Here is a 14,480-nt window from a genome sequence, read left to right on the forward strand (position 1 = left end):
TGGTGTGTTGACGGCTTCTGTCGTGTCATCTTTCACCCTGCATCTCGAGTAGCACGACAGGACGTCAGCAAAACGAAGACGTTCAGTTGCTCATTAAGGCAAGCATCTATATGTTTTTCCTGTGAATCCATTGCGAGCTTATACCGACCATTCTCACGTCACGCTTGGTATTGTTTAGCGTTCTTTGTAGGGGTAGCCGAATATTCTAAGTTTCGAATAAGAATAAAATATTACGCAGTAACTATTCGTATTCGCATTCGAAAACGAACTATTCAATATTTCCGAATAGTTGAAAGTAACGAAATATTTCGCAAAAACCGAATGTTAAAGTCCGGTTACTGTTCTTCGTCTGCTAAACAAAGCCGTTATCAAAGCAAATTATCAAAAGTGAAATAACAGCGAAAGATTTCGAAGCCATGGAAAAACAAAATAGGTAATGCAAGCGGTTTTTTTGTTTTGGCGGCGGAAGCTCACATGACAACCAGTGATTGCATGCAACGAACTCAAGGAAGTTAGTAAGAAAGTATTCGAGCAAAAAGATGGGCATGTATACTGAAGTGGCTTAGTTTGGAAAATAGTAGCCTGTGACATACCTTATGAAAAGATTTGGACTAATCAAAACAAATAGAGCTGTTAAAAAAAGTGGTCTCAATTTAGATAAAATTTGTGAGTGAAGGAAATAAGTTTAAGACATATTTTACAAAAAAACAGTGTTACTCAGATGAAAATGACGACATCGGATCTAGACTTAGGTAACTGTGAACAGAAAATATGTTCGAACACTTTTCACGGCGTGCTAGTTAACGAGCTGGGGAAGATAGGCGAAGTCTTGTTATCGGACTTGTGGAGGTGCATCATCTTCCCGATATTCCAGTGTGCAGAAATGTGATGGACGTAGAACTATTGCTGAAAAATTTCTGAAAGAATAAGGGTTAAACTCAAAGCAGTGCTCCTTAAAAACTTTGCTTTAGTGAGGTGGATACTAGGGTTGGCTCACATCTTTAGCAATTCAAGTACTCATCAGCGCCTCGTGTTTCAGTTGTTGAATCATCAGCGAAGCATTCTTCTGAATGAAAAATTAGAAGTGAAGACTTAGAAATTGCAACAAAAGTTACAAAATGGCCTTTGAGAATGAGGTGACAATCATTATCCGGTGTTAGATGACAAGGAAAATTGTCCGGTGCCTAGTAGGGCTTGGTTTCGGCGGCCTAATAACGTTGGAAGATGAAAGCACATAGGGAAGGAACTCACGAAGAGGACCAAATAAAGTGGTGCGCTGAAGATCACGGATGATGAGACGGGAACCGCTTTCGCTGTCAGACGAAAGCAAAGGGCAGCATCCATGCCAAGCTGCGACAACTCAATGCTAGCATAAGTACGACCGCTTTAACACAGAAAAGAAAGAATGAATAAAAATCGGTGTTGTGCCCCGTGTACGTTCCAAGAGAACAAACTAGAATACTGCTTATAAATGGTAGCTTTCTAAACAAAGATCACATGCAGAAAAGAGAGTGTTATAGGGAGAAAAAGGGGAGGGGCACGCAGAGATGTGAATGAAACATAAATTTTTTGCTACCCTTCACTGGGGTAGCTCGAGGGTTAGGGCAAGGTAAGCTCGAGGAAATGTCGCTTGACCACGAACCAGAGATAAGGTGTCCGGGGGGATGAGTTTTTCGCTAGTTACAACCATATGAAGAAAGCAGCCAATGAAGAGACAGTGAGAGCAAATAATCAAGAACGCTGGTTCTCTCCTACGCTCCAAGAGGACAAAATGAAATCTCGCTCCAAAACACAAATAAGTTTATGTTCAGTGTCGACATTCGAAAAAAAAAATGTCATCCGCAAAAAATCGCAAGAACCACTCAAAGCCTGCTGTTGTTCCAAGATTCGGAGCGGTAATATATGCAAACGTGGGTGTGCAAGAGGCATTACAAACATCGAAACAAGGTAGCATCAAAGGAACACAACTTCAGCTGAATAATGCAAGACCCGAGTGCTATCCCATCAGGCGGTTAAGAAGTGACAAGGAGCTAGATGTTTCTTTCTCTACATATTGGTTTTCACTTTTACGCTGTAAACTTTGTTCATATGAATGACAGGATGCACATATGAAATGTTGTGAAGTCCACGAATTTACTTCACTGCAGTCAGGCATCGTGCTAGAGGTGGCATCACGTGAACTTCAAAGAATGTATGAATGCTGGTTGCTTGGGATTGAAAACCTGCGTGACAATATTTTCTAGCGACCTGTCCTGCCTACGCTTGTTCGATTCCAATTTTGCATGACGCTAAATCACCAGGCAAACAACGCGGATACCATAATGAATCAGAATATAATTTCGTCTAGCTGCAGAAACGCGACAACAAATAACAACGGAATGTGAGAACGCATGCAAAGGCTGGGACGTCATAGGTCAGTTTCTGACAAAAAGGGTACGGTTCTAAAAAAAATGCGACGAATAATTTGCTGTGTCGTCCTAACGGTCACAAGAGCGTCTTACGATCTCGAAACAATACTGACTGCAGAAAGGATACCTGACATTCAGCGTTAACTTATAACCTCTCCCAGTGTAAAATGTTATCTTTATTGATTGCGGATGACGTCACGAGCACCGTCCTATTTTCTTTTCTTTTTTGTGTCTGACTGCGACAACTACGTCTCATGAGTGGCGTATACATTTATACACGACCAGTTAGCTCCCAAGCTGTGTCCCGCCTTGCGCTCAGTCGGTGCGTCTTGTACTGGCAGGCCTGAACTGATAAAAAAATTCTGCTTCAGCTCGTTCGCGGGCACGGCACTCCCGTTCTATTGTTACTTCAAATGCCCAGACGCCATGGCACAGCTGACAGCAAGGTTAGCCGTGGCCGCTGTGGTGGTACTGTTTCGCCATGCTTCTGCCGATGAGGCAGTAGAGGAGAGCTCAACGCAAAGCGTGCCAGACCTTTTGGAGTGCTACGAGTACGTAGTGGGTACGTTTGTTTACTATTCCCCGAAGCCAGAGTAAAAACAATAACAAAAAATATCTTAGAGTACCTAGAACTGTTAGAGCCTGTCGTATCTATACGCTAGTAGTAATGGTTTTGTTTTTTGTCTTGTAATGCGATCTGCAACAGGGTGGCGAGTCTGGCTAGTTGACCAAAGTTAAACAGATCGTTAAGCTCACCGGCGCACAGATAAACGTTACAGAAATTCAGACAGGACAACGCTTCCTATCTGCTTTTCTGAAACCTTTTGTCTGTGAGCCGTTGCGCTTGTAAATCTGTTCAACATGAATACAGCAGCCTGTCACAATATAAACCAAATTGTGGCGAACATACTACAACTTGGAGGCTGCACTTAATGCGAGTGGTGACTTCTTATCAGGCAAAAACAAAATTATGGGAATGTTTATTCAACAAAAGAACAAATAATCACTGGTAAAGAAAAGACGAATTTGTGGTAATTAGGGCATGTATATGTCACCTGTGTAGTGAATTATTCGTCAACCCAACCTTCAATTTGAGTACGGTAGCGCAAAGAAAGATGAACACAAGGAAGTAGACATGAAAGACGTTTCCTGTTCTTATCCTGGTCTTGTTTTGCGCTGTGATACTCGTAACGAATCACTACAAACTATCCCGGTTATCAGGTACACCTAGTGAACCAAGTATGAGAAAAAAAATATATGCGGATTTAATGCCCATGTTGCAACATACGTGGAGCGAAGCTTTGGTAATGCGGCTAATTAAATGGTTTACAGCTAATGGCGATACTTATGTTCCTATCTATTGCTATTTGTCTTAATTTTCATCCTATGCAACGTGTAATCTCATGGAATGTTTATGTTTCTGCACATAAAGAGAGGAGGGGCCTCTGGCTTTGCCAGTGCAACTGTTGTTTGGAGAGACTATTACTGAAGTGTGCATTATTACTGCGGTTCTAACATTATCAACGTAACTAAACATCTTGCGCTGAAAAAAATGCTGCCAGAAAAAAAATATAAGGAAAGTTAACTTTTGTTTTGACACCGCGTGACCTTGCTTTTCACGTTATGTGAATACTGTACTGGCGAACGTGTTACTCTGAGCTTTTGCTGTGCGCAGCTCGACTCACCGGTAAGTTTAAGTGCATCGCAGACAATTGTAAAGAAAGAGATGTGCGCAGATTTTTCAATCGGGAGGACATTACTATTCGATTTTGTTCCTGCGTCGAACATGCTTCTGCTTGTGTAATATATGACGGTGTAGGTGCACCAAAGAAACTTCAAGTTTCTTCACAAGGAGGTGGGTAACGGGATAAATTGGAATCCCTGTTCCGATACTCGGTGCCTGCCATATATCATTAACATAATACTATATGTTCTGGAATATTATGAGGTAGGAAGGCACAAACAGAGATGATCCACCAAAGAGAGCGGAATACATGAAGTTTATTTTGTTTTATTGGGAGGGAGGTAAATATTTATGTATATATATCTATTTTTTCGTTCAGTCCACGTCAGAAAGAAAAACAACGTATTCAGCGCTTCTTTCATATTTAGATGATCATACCTTCTGAAAACAAATATGCGAATGTAAGTTTCCCTAATTTACGCCGTTATTGTCTCACAACCATCAGTCTATTCAAGTCCGCTACAGAAAATGGCCTCCTTCAAAAATTTCCGTTACTCCTGTTCTTCATGAACCGTACCCTTCTTGAAACTGATGATTTTAATGCGAAAGCCTGATATGTCTCGTTTTGAGGTGACCTTGAAAAAGTGGGGCCAAAATTAGTACGGTGATCAGAGTCAAACGAAAGGTAATGATGAGAGAGTGTGAGCTAAGGTAATGAAGAGTAAATGAGAATGAATTAAGAGTAAATGAAAGTGAATCAAGTGAGGATATGTTGTATCAAGAGTGATGAATATTGGAAATTTGGAATAATAGAGCAAGCCAAGTGTGATGAAAGTAAACTCGAGATGACAGAGTGAATGAATGGGAACCGAGCAGTGATAGCAATATAGAGTGAATCAAGTGGGAATTAAGAGTGAATCAAGGGGATATTGAGTGGGGGAGTGACTTTCAAAAAATATGTGAAATTTGAGGGTCCAAGTTAGAGTGACCCAGAAAAAAAAGTGCTGAGTCACGGTTCGAGTTTGGTGACACTAATACAACGCGCAAGACAAAGCACGTAACTGAATCGTCACCGAGTCAAATCAGCGCGTACAGCGCGTCGTAATTGCAGCCTCCGCGATCAACTTCAGAAACATTTTCAGAGCTAATTGCGGAGGCCACGCTCCGCTGTGCTGAGTACGGTGAACGCCACCTCGGTGGCGTTGGTAGTGCTTCTTGATGCCAGCGTCCCTTCGAATGCTGGCATCGAGGCGTCGTAGTGCTGAGACCACCGAAGCGTTCACTGTCGGTGCGCGTTAGTGTCATAATGCAGTACTTCTCTTTTCTGCTCGTAGGCGGCGGCACCGCCCCGAGCAAGAGCGCGGGTACACGGAGGAGTGTTAGATATATAAGGCGCGTCTGTGTAGCTCTCTGCAAATGCGTTTGTGGCGCAATGGGTTAAACGCTCGGCGATCTATCGTCGCGGACCGAGAGGTCGTGGGTTCGATTTCCAAATTTTGCATGTTTGTGCAACTTTTTCTTCTGGTTTCTTTCTTTGTATTAGGAAGGGTGACTTGCAAAAAAAAACACGATGACTTGCAAAAATGCCTGAATTGAGGTTTCAGAGTGATGATTACTCAACAAAAAAGTGCCGAGTCACGGTCCGAGTTTGGTGAATAAAGGATGACTTGCAAAATTGGCTTCAAAATATGGGTTCGGAGTGAAGATCACTCAGCAAAAAAGTGATCATAGAGTCATTGAGTTAGCGGAACTCAGGCTTTCGCCTTCAAGTTGTCTTAGTTGTAGCATATGGTACCCCTAGTAATTTTTCTGTACACAGCTGTGTTCATGTAATCCTATGCCACCCTTTGGTTTTGAAGCCCTTACCATGACATTTGTTTTGTTATTTTGAAAGAACACAGTTATCTCTTCCACGATGGACATGGCACACCCAACACTGCTTTTTGTTGTTAATTGCAGCTCAAGTTTGCTCAAGTTTAAGGGGCTGCCTTACATTTTTTAACATTACGTGCATCAAGTTGCGTTCTGTCGATTGTTGCACTGTTCCTCTCAATGTTCTTCAAGTTAATACGCTCTACAAGTAATACGCTCTCAAGTTAATAGGCTCTACAAAACAGCCTGTTTTTACGCTTTACCAGGTTTTCTTCACATATGCCACGTGACCTGTGCTACATGACATAAACCGATGTTGTCTGGTGCTCGGAGGCTGACTACAAGTTCTAAATCAGATTTTTTTTTAACAGACTAAGCAGCACTGCTTTACCTTTTTTTTTTGGTATTAAAATATTTATACCTACCCTAGGATTTCGCCGGCACAAGTACCTCTAATTTGCATGACAGCAGCAGCAACCGGAAGTTGCTAAAATGACGTCTTTTATGTGATAAAGTGCTTTCTCGTAGTCCTTCCTAGTGGAATGTTTTGAATACTGCTGACAGGCGTGCACTAAACAAGAACGGAGAGATTGTCTCCTCAATTGACGCTTCTCTCAACAGACGGTTTTAGACGCTTTCGAGAGATGTACTGTAGACTGAAATATCTGCAGAAATGTTGTAGCGTGTTCATGCTTTAGTTCTCCAAGCCTTGTTTCGACAATGCCTGGACGAATGCCGAAATCAAATGATTCTCAATACAAAATAAAATTCTTCTTGGTAAGCTACAGATCTTTTATATATATTTATTCAATATATTTTGTGAATATCTAATTATTCATGAAGCACTGGAACACAAGACAGGGATGCAGAATGGCCGAAATACAATGGTTTTCAAGGTATTGTTTGGAAGATCATTTGCCACATATATGCACGATGCTTATTAACACCGTCTTGAACAATAAAGCAGGTACACTGAGTTCTAAAAAGAGGCTGCAGTGTATTAGGCCTTCGAGGGGCACTCCCTAAAAAATAATGTATTTGGACAAACATGCTTGGAAGATGTGCTGCCAAAGGCTTCATATGAACGAAGCGCCTACCCCAACCACTTCTCCTTATGCAATTTCTTGGGATGGGGAAGTTTTGCGACTGCCCATAATAAAGTAGAATAACCAGCGAAAATTTTGTACCGATCCGGGCATCGAAACCGCGACCACCACCTTTCCCTGTAAGTCGCTCCACAAGGCACGATGACTAGTATAGTAGGAACGAGGAGAACGGAAACAGAGGGGCTCGATTTTTGTTAATTACGACCATATAAAGCCAGCAGGCATATTAAGCCAAGGTAAGCACATGGGTAATTAGCTGTGGTTGAAATTGAAATGTAGAAAATAGTGAAAAAAATATGAAATGAAAGTGGACGAAAAAATAACTTCTCGCCGGTGCTGACCGAGCCCATAACCTTCACGATATAATTGGTAGTGCATCTCACGCGTAATGCGAAGGTTGTGGGTTCTGTCTCCACGGCCGACAAGTTATCTTTTCGTCCACTTTCCTTTCCCCTTTTCTTCATTATTTTCTAAATTTCAAGCTCAGCCACAGCTAGTTACCCCTATGCTTTCCTTGGCTTAATTGCCTGCTGGCTTTATATGGTGATGGCTAGTCGGGTCAGTGCGAAGTCAAATGAGTCGGCACTTAGAAGCTGTGAAACCTACAAGTGCAGTTAATCTCGACAAAAATGCAGTTGAGTGGCGCAAATGCTTTTACGCATTTGATGGGCACATGCAGATGAAGAAAGGTATTTCAACGTCAGTCTCGTTTTTTTTTTCTTTCCTGCACATGTACAGTGGGTGCCGGATCCGCGGGAAGCGTTGTGGCCAGCCGACTGTCTGCCAATACTTCATTCAATGTGCTCCTCCTTGAAGCCGGCCTCGAGGAGACGCCCGACCTGCTTGTTCCTTTCAACTCTCCATTCGCGGCCAATGTTAACAACACCTGGATGTACGCCACGGTACCGCAAAACAATTCGTGCCTGTCTTTCCCAGGCCAGGTAAGCTCGCAAGTTGTCCTCACTGTGCTGTTTCTTTTCTCTCTCTCTCTCTTTTTTTTTTAAAAACCAGTTTAGTTTGAAATGTAGTTTTGAAAGCCTAGGGTAATTCAAGGATTTCTAAAAACGCTTCTCATTTAGGAGCTAGTGTCAAGGATGAAGTTGATCGTTTTCTTCTTGAATCCCGCTCTTGACAAATTCGATACAATAACGCTATGACGTAAACTGACGTAGGTGTCAGGGTGTCAGGTGTCTGAGGTTTTATTGTCTCCTACAATTTCCGCGACGGCTGCACATTAGTTATTATACGCCAATATCTTAATCGCGTGGCAACGTGCAATTGTTCTCTAAATCACTATAAAGCAGTCGTCATTATTGTATTATAAATTATAGCTAAATTTATTGACTCTACGTATATAGGCGGGTGCCAGGGACTTTAAGCCGTCTGTGGGCCACTGCCTAAACTGATATTCTTCAAAGAAGTGAGATGCTCAGCCGAAGCGGCAAAATGACATGGAAGCACCCACACAGAGATAGATTGATTGATTCAATAAGTAACTGATCTTTTTTCTCACTTGGATTAAATCGCTAATGCTGACAAATAGCTATTGTGCTGTCAGCTTTCTCAGTAAGCTGTCAATTATTGAATGTTTAAGAAATAAAATTACGTGAATTGAAAGCATCAAAGCCATCAAGTTTGAAGGGCAGCACAATGTGTATCATTCTAATCTGTATCAAGCCACCGACAAAAGCAATGCGCATTTTTGGGCTAGATAGTTTGTCATGGCTTACAAACCGCGCCGGAGGACATTGATGACAAATAGCAGGGAAAGCTACGGCAGTTGTCTTGTGATCGCCTTGTTGTCTCCCTATTCGTTCTCCGTGTGCTCTGGTGGCGTTTGCAGGTCGAAGGCAGTTTAGAGACGTGTCACAAAGATGTATGCACAAAGTAGTTCACCATTCAGTGCAAGAAGCAAGCGCTAGGCTTGATCTGTGGAGCTGCTGCATGTTCTGCCGCCGACGGGAGCAACGTCGACGCAGTGCGAACGTTGCTCCGGAGGAATACACAGGGACCAGTAATACTTGCTGTAGCTCTTTTGTTTCACGTTTGGACGCTTCTATGCTAGTTACACAATGTAAATAGCTTGTGTTCCAAGTCTTGCCTCTTGAATGATGGAACTGACTCTTCATGTTTATACTTTGAAACCAAGGGCATTTGCTGCCTCAGCGTGCTCGCTGAACCATGGTAACCGAATAGTGATCCGTGCGTTCTAGAGCGCAGCTCTTAGGCGACCGTTCCTGCGGCGGGCGTCAGCGTCGACCCTCGGCGTCCCTCGTAACTGAGAGAACGAGCACAGCGAAGGATGAAAGTGTGAACTTGGAGCGCGGATGAAAGACGGCGATAGCAAAAAGAGCGCGAGGAGGAGGGTGCAGCGGAACCACGAGGAGGAAAGCAGAGGAGGAGGGTATGGCGAAAGCGTGAGAAGCGTAGTGCCGCGCAAGACGGGCTCTGCGGCAACGATGGCTACGAGATGGCGCCAGAGTAGCGCGCGTCGTCTCTTCACCAATGACGCCACAAATACAATATATGGAAACAAAACACTGCCTAAGCGGAGGTCTGTCACCGGCGGCTGCTGTGAATGGCGCCCGCGCGTCACCCACGTGCTGCCTCTCGCAATCTCCCGATTAGCGAGACAGTCGCGCCACACTTCTCTCCGTTTTGCAACGTGCCGCACGAGGCAGATTGTCCGCGCCAGCCAAAATGCTATCGCGAAAGAAAGCACATATACAGCTGCGCTTAAATTTCGCATTAGGGAGTATCGTGATCTTCGGTGAATTCTTCTCTTTTGTTCATTGTACTTTATCGCTGTTTATAACCAGGATGGACCTTTACTAAGTCGTTCAGCCATCTTTCCAGAGATGGTATAAAAGTTGCAAATCTTAATTTTTAGTGTAAAATGAATAACTATTTCGGATTACTGAGACATCAGCTCTACAATTTCTACGGGTCGCAATTTATTTTAGGAGCATGCGAAGCACCTTATGCACCCGGGCTGTCGGCGTCTCCTGTCATTATAATGTATATAGAATAATTATTCTAGTACACTATACCTGTCGTCGTCGTCGTCGTCACGGTAAGCAAGCGGCTCGTGCTCGGCACGCGCTCGTGCCACTGCTCATGCGTTCGTCGTTGTCGTCGTCGTCTTCCACAGCTGGCTGCGTTGCCGCTCATCATCTCAGCGTAGAATTTAACTTGTCGACTGCTTTTCTTTTCTTAATAAATGTTTTTCCTCCTCCTCCTCTGTCGTCGTAATGGGGAGGCCGCGTTTACGCGGTTATGAGCCATTGCTTAAGGCAGTACGAGCCCATTAGCGGTGCATCACTGCATGCTTCGCACCTCTCCAGGTTTCACGTTAGTGGAGCTGTATTTCGCTCAATTTGACACTTACGCATAAACTTTAATTCATCGTTCAAACCGAGCCTGCGACTTAACGCGCGCTAACTGTAATAACTAATAAATACAAACAGTAACATATGTGTCCACAATGGCCAAATTGCTGAGGGAGTTAAAGAAAACAATGATGGCGTCGCTAATACTTCATGGTAAAAGACATCAAGTTTGTCCTAAAATAATACTAGCGACGGCTTGGTCGCACGGCGACTTTTAATTTTTTTCTTCGTCATCATTCATTACTGCAACAGATGGCAGTCCTGACCTTGGGCAAAATTATGGGCGGCACGAGTTCAATCAACTCGATGAACTTTGTCCGTGGCAGCAGGCACGACTTTGACAAGTGGGAAAAAGAATACAACGCCACTGGCTGGAATTACTCGTCTGTGTTGGAGAACTTCAAGGCTATCGAGAACTTCAACCAGAGCATCGGGTCCGAGGAAGAGAGTGAGTAGATCCGCCTGTTAACCTGTTAACTATTTGATTGGAAGTGTGTCTGTGTGCGTGTGTGCGTGTATGTGTGTGTGATGGGGGGATTGTAATTTCTTTAAAATTTATAAATACTGCAATCTCATGAAGAAAATTCAGCAGGTTGGGATAATACAGGCAGAGCAGTAGAAATAATTGACAGGAAAAACGAATAAGCTTGCATAACGTACACAGTGAAACTCTAGGACTACACAAGGAAGCCGAAAATAAAAGTGCTACAAGCATGAACAAATGCTACAGGAGAAGTTCTAAAGACATGCTTATACTATTGTAACGCAAGTGAATAAGCATTACAAACAGGAAAAAAAAAAAAAGGACCGACAAGCTGAAGTACGAGGCCGCTATGCACGCCAGGCAAGCAGCATTTCGAGACATGGTTAGATACGACGTCATTTCTCAGTTTGTTAAAGTTGTGCGTTCGAAAGGGTGTTAAAGTTACATTATGACGTTGTCTTGTGACGTACCTTGAAGAAAAATAAATTTGGCAGTCGCTTTAGCATACGCCAAAGAGGATGAATGCCCCGAAAGGCTGCGGCTCTCTCGAGTCATTCAATAAATTACTTGACATCCTCACTTGAATGCGTTGCTACTTCCTATTACTTTTTTCTGCCACCGAAGGCCGTGGGTTCAACGCCCACCAAAGTTCATTGGTTTGAGTGCCTTATTAACTCTATTCTAATTAAGGTAGCGTTAATTAAGGCACATAAACCCACACCATTTGTTGGTGGTACCATGGTATCACCAACACATAGTGACAGCATGTGGCATAGATCCATGAATCATTCGAAGGCATTGTTGTTTCCTATTACTTGTTTTCTCTCACCAAAGGTGGTTCGATTCCCATCAAAGGTCGTGGGTTCGCATCCCTTAATTAACTCTAGCTTAATTAGCTGTGCCTTAATTAACTTTGCCTTAAATACCACCAAAGGTCGTGGGTTCGACCATCAATGGTAGCACCCTCAATTTTGGTGTAATTGAACTTTTCGGATGGTCAAATTTCCGACCCATGAGCCGTCTAAGGCTTTCGCGTTAATATTGTTACACGAAGTGGTTAATATAATAAATTGGCAAGATCTACTTACACTACCTGTTAATGATTTTATTTGATGTAAAAGTTAGAAAGATAAACTATTTCTTTTACTCAGAGACGGTGAATTTACTGTCATTATCAGAGCACTTACTAATATTTTCCCCACATTATTACGGAGAAAACCGCCTTTTTTGTGCAACGTCAATCGTGTTCTCATTGGCCGACGTGAATGTATCTCAAAGGGTGACTAGGTAGTAATGTTCGTGCTGTAGATTTGTATAGATGTACAAACAAATGGAAGTAAGAAACGTCACAACCTGGGCCTAACCGATATATACTCATTACGTTTTATTACTTGGCTATGGATGACACTGTGGCCCATCGAACAGCTGCCGTTATATGGCCGCGCAGTAAAAATAAAGAAATTGTGTGGTTTTTAAAGCGAAGCTTTCTATGTCTCACTGATTCGTCTGTGAGTACCGAAAACGCACTGCAGGAAAGCCAGCTTACACAATGGAACAATCTGCGCATCTGCGCACACAACAGAACAACGGCGCCCGACATACGTCTTGTGGAACACTACAGTTTACATTCGCAGTTGTACCGGCGCGCTGCAACCGTGAAAGAAATTACACTACTAAAAGCAAAGATAGTGACGTTGGAGACAACTATCGCGTCGCAGCCGGCTGCCGATTCTGAATCGTGCACTGAAACATTATTAGACGTATCTAATCGACTGAATAAAATAACTTCTAGATGCGATGACGGAAAACCGAATGAGGTGGTCTAACTTGCTCTTGTTTGGATTAGAGGACGAAGCTAAAGAAAACTGGGGCTGCTTCAGAACAAAAGGTTATCAAATTCTATTCCGAAAAATTGGGCATCGAGATGTCGACTGCTCAGTTGGATAGAGTTCATAGGTTAGGGAAATATGCGGAAGACAAGAAAAGGCCTGTTATAGCTAAAATAACTTTCTTTAAAGACAAGGGAAGCATTCTGTGTTCTGCACGAAAACTTAAAGGGTCTAGCTTCTCTATCCGCGAAGATTTTTCACCACTACACGGGAGGCAAGAAGGCCGTTGATTGAATTTGCTAAGCAAAGCCAAGTCTTTTAGCCTTTCTGCTGACAGACTGCGCATTGGGGATGCAATTTATGTTTTTGACAATACCCGTAAAGATGTAGTCCTTTGTAGCAGATAGCTACAAACCACACCGCGTAATCCGAACTGTCGAAGCTCAGAGTCACCTACAACCGCGCCATCATTATCATTCGCAAACATTCGAAGCCTGCTACCTAAGCGCGACGATGTTGCCTCGTTTCTTGACGACTGCAGTTCTGATATCGTTATTCTCACTGAAACGTGGCTGCATACTGAAATAGCCGATAATGAAATCTTCCCCCGCGATAAAATTCTTTTAGCGTATTCAGGTGTGACCGCACTGGAAAAAGAGGTGGTGGCGCATTCTTGGGCGTCAAAATAACAATTAATTCGCATGTTATTAACACCAATTCTTTTATTGAAATAGTCGGAGCAGAATGCCTAACCCGTAACCACAAAGTATTAATTGGAGGCGGTTATCGCCCTCCCGATTCGACTCAGTGCTTTCTTGTTGAACTGCGCAATAGCATTACAAATGCGATTAACACCTGTCAGGCTGACATCATTTATCTCCTTGGAGACTTCAATTTTCACTGGTTGATTGGAATAAAATAACATCATCCTGTCGGTCGTCATCCGAGTTTATTTCTTTAACGTTAGATTACAATTTATTCCAAATGGTTACACAACCCACCCACGGCACTAACATTTTAGACTTAGTTTTTACTAGTGCCCCTGAAACCTGAAACATTTGGTGAAGGCTTTAGTGACCATAAGTTGCTTCAACTTACTCTTAATGTCCCCTTGCAGTTTACGAGTGACCATAAGTTGCTTCAACTTACTCTTAATGTCCCCTTGCAGTTTACAAGTGACCATAAGTTGCTTCAACTTACTCTTAATGTCCCCTTGCAGTTTACAAGTGACCATAAGTTGCTTCAACTTACTCTTAATATCCCCTTGCAGTTTACAAGTGACCATAAGTTGCTTCAACTTACTCTTAATGTCCCCTTGCAGTTTACAAGCGTCACTAAGAAAACTATCCGTGACTATAACAAAGGCGACTACAACAAAATAAACGAGGAACTTGAGACGCTTCTTTCTCAGACTTTGTTACATTTGTTGTCCACTCGGTCAGTTATTAACGAAAACTGGCTTCTTTTCAAGCAAAAGCTATGCGCGTTAGTAGAAAAGTATATCCCGCTAATCAAAATAACAAGTGATAAAATGAACCCATGGTTCACCCAGTACCTTTGACGACTAAGAAATAAGAAGAAAATGTTGTACACGAATGCGAAGCGTACACGCTCGCCCACGGCTTGGGACAGATATAACCCATGTTTGAAAGCTTACTGCTCAGCTGTGCGCGAAGCTAAAGATAAATATTATTCCCACGATCTACCC

General features: G+C 42.9%; 1 protein-coding gene across 1 annotated transcript in view; it reads left to right on the top strand.

Moving 5' to 3' along the window:
* Window positions 1-2,689: 2,689 nt before the first annotated feature.
* Window positions 2,690-14,480, top strand: part of LOC125945418 (L-sorbose 1-dehydrogenase-like) — a 40,114-nt gene continuing 28,323 nt past the window's right edge. Inside the window, exons 1-3 of the mRNA XM_049667168.1 lie at window positions 2,690-2,970; window positions 7,809-8,011; window positions 10,712-10,907. Of these exons, the coding sequence (XP_049523125.1) occupies window positions 2,835-2,970; window positions 7,809-8,011; window positions 10,712-10,907 (535 nt within the window). The 5' untranslated portion in view covers window positions 2,690-2,834. The remainder of the gene's footprint in view (window positions 2,971-7,808; window positions 8,012-10,711; window positions 10,908-14,480) is intronic.

The sequence above is a fragment of the Dermacentor silvarum genome, chromosome 5 (genome assembly GCF_013339745.2).
Source record: "Dermacentor silvarum isolate Dsil-2018 chromosome 5, BIME_Dsil_1.4, whole genome shotgun sequence".
NCBI classification, from domain to species: Eukaryota; Metazoa; Arthropoda; class Arachnida; order Ixodida; family Ixodidae; genus Dermacentor; species Dermacentor silvarum.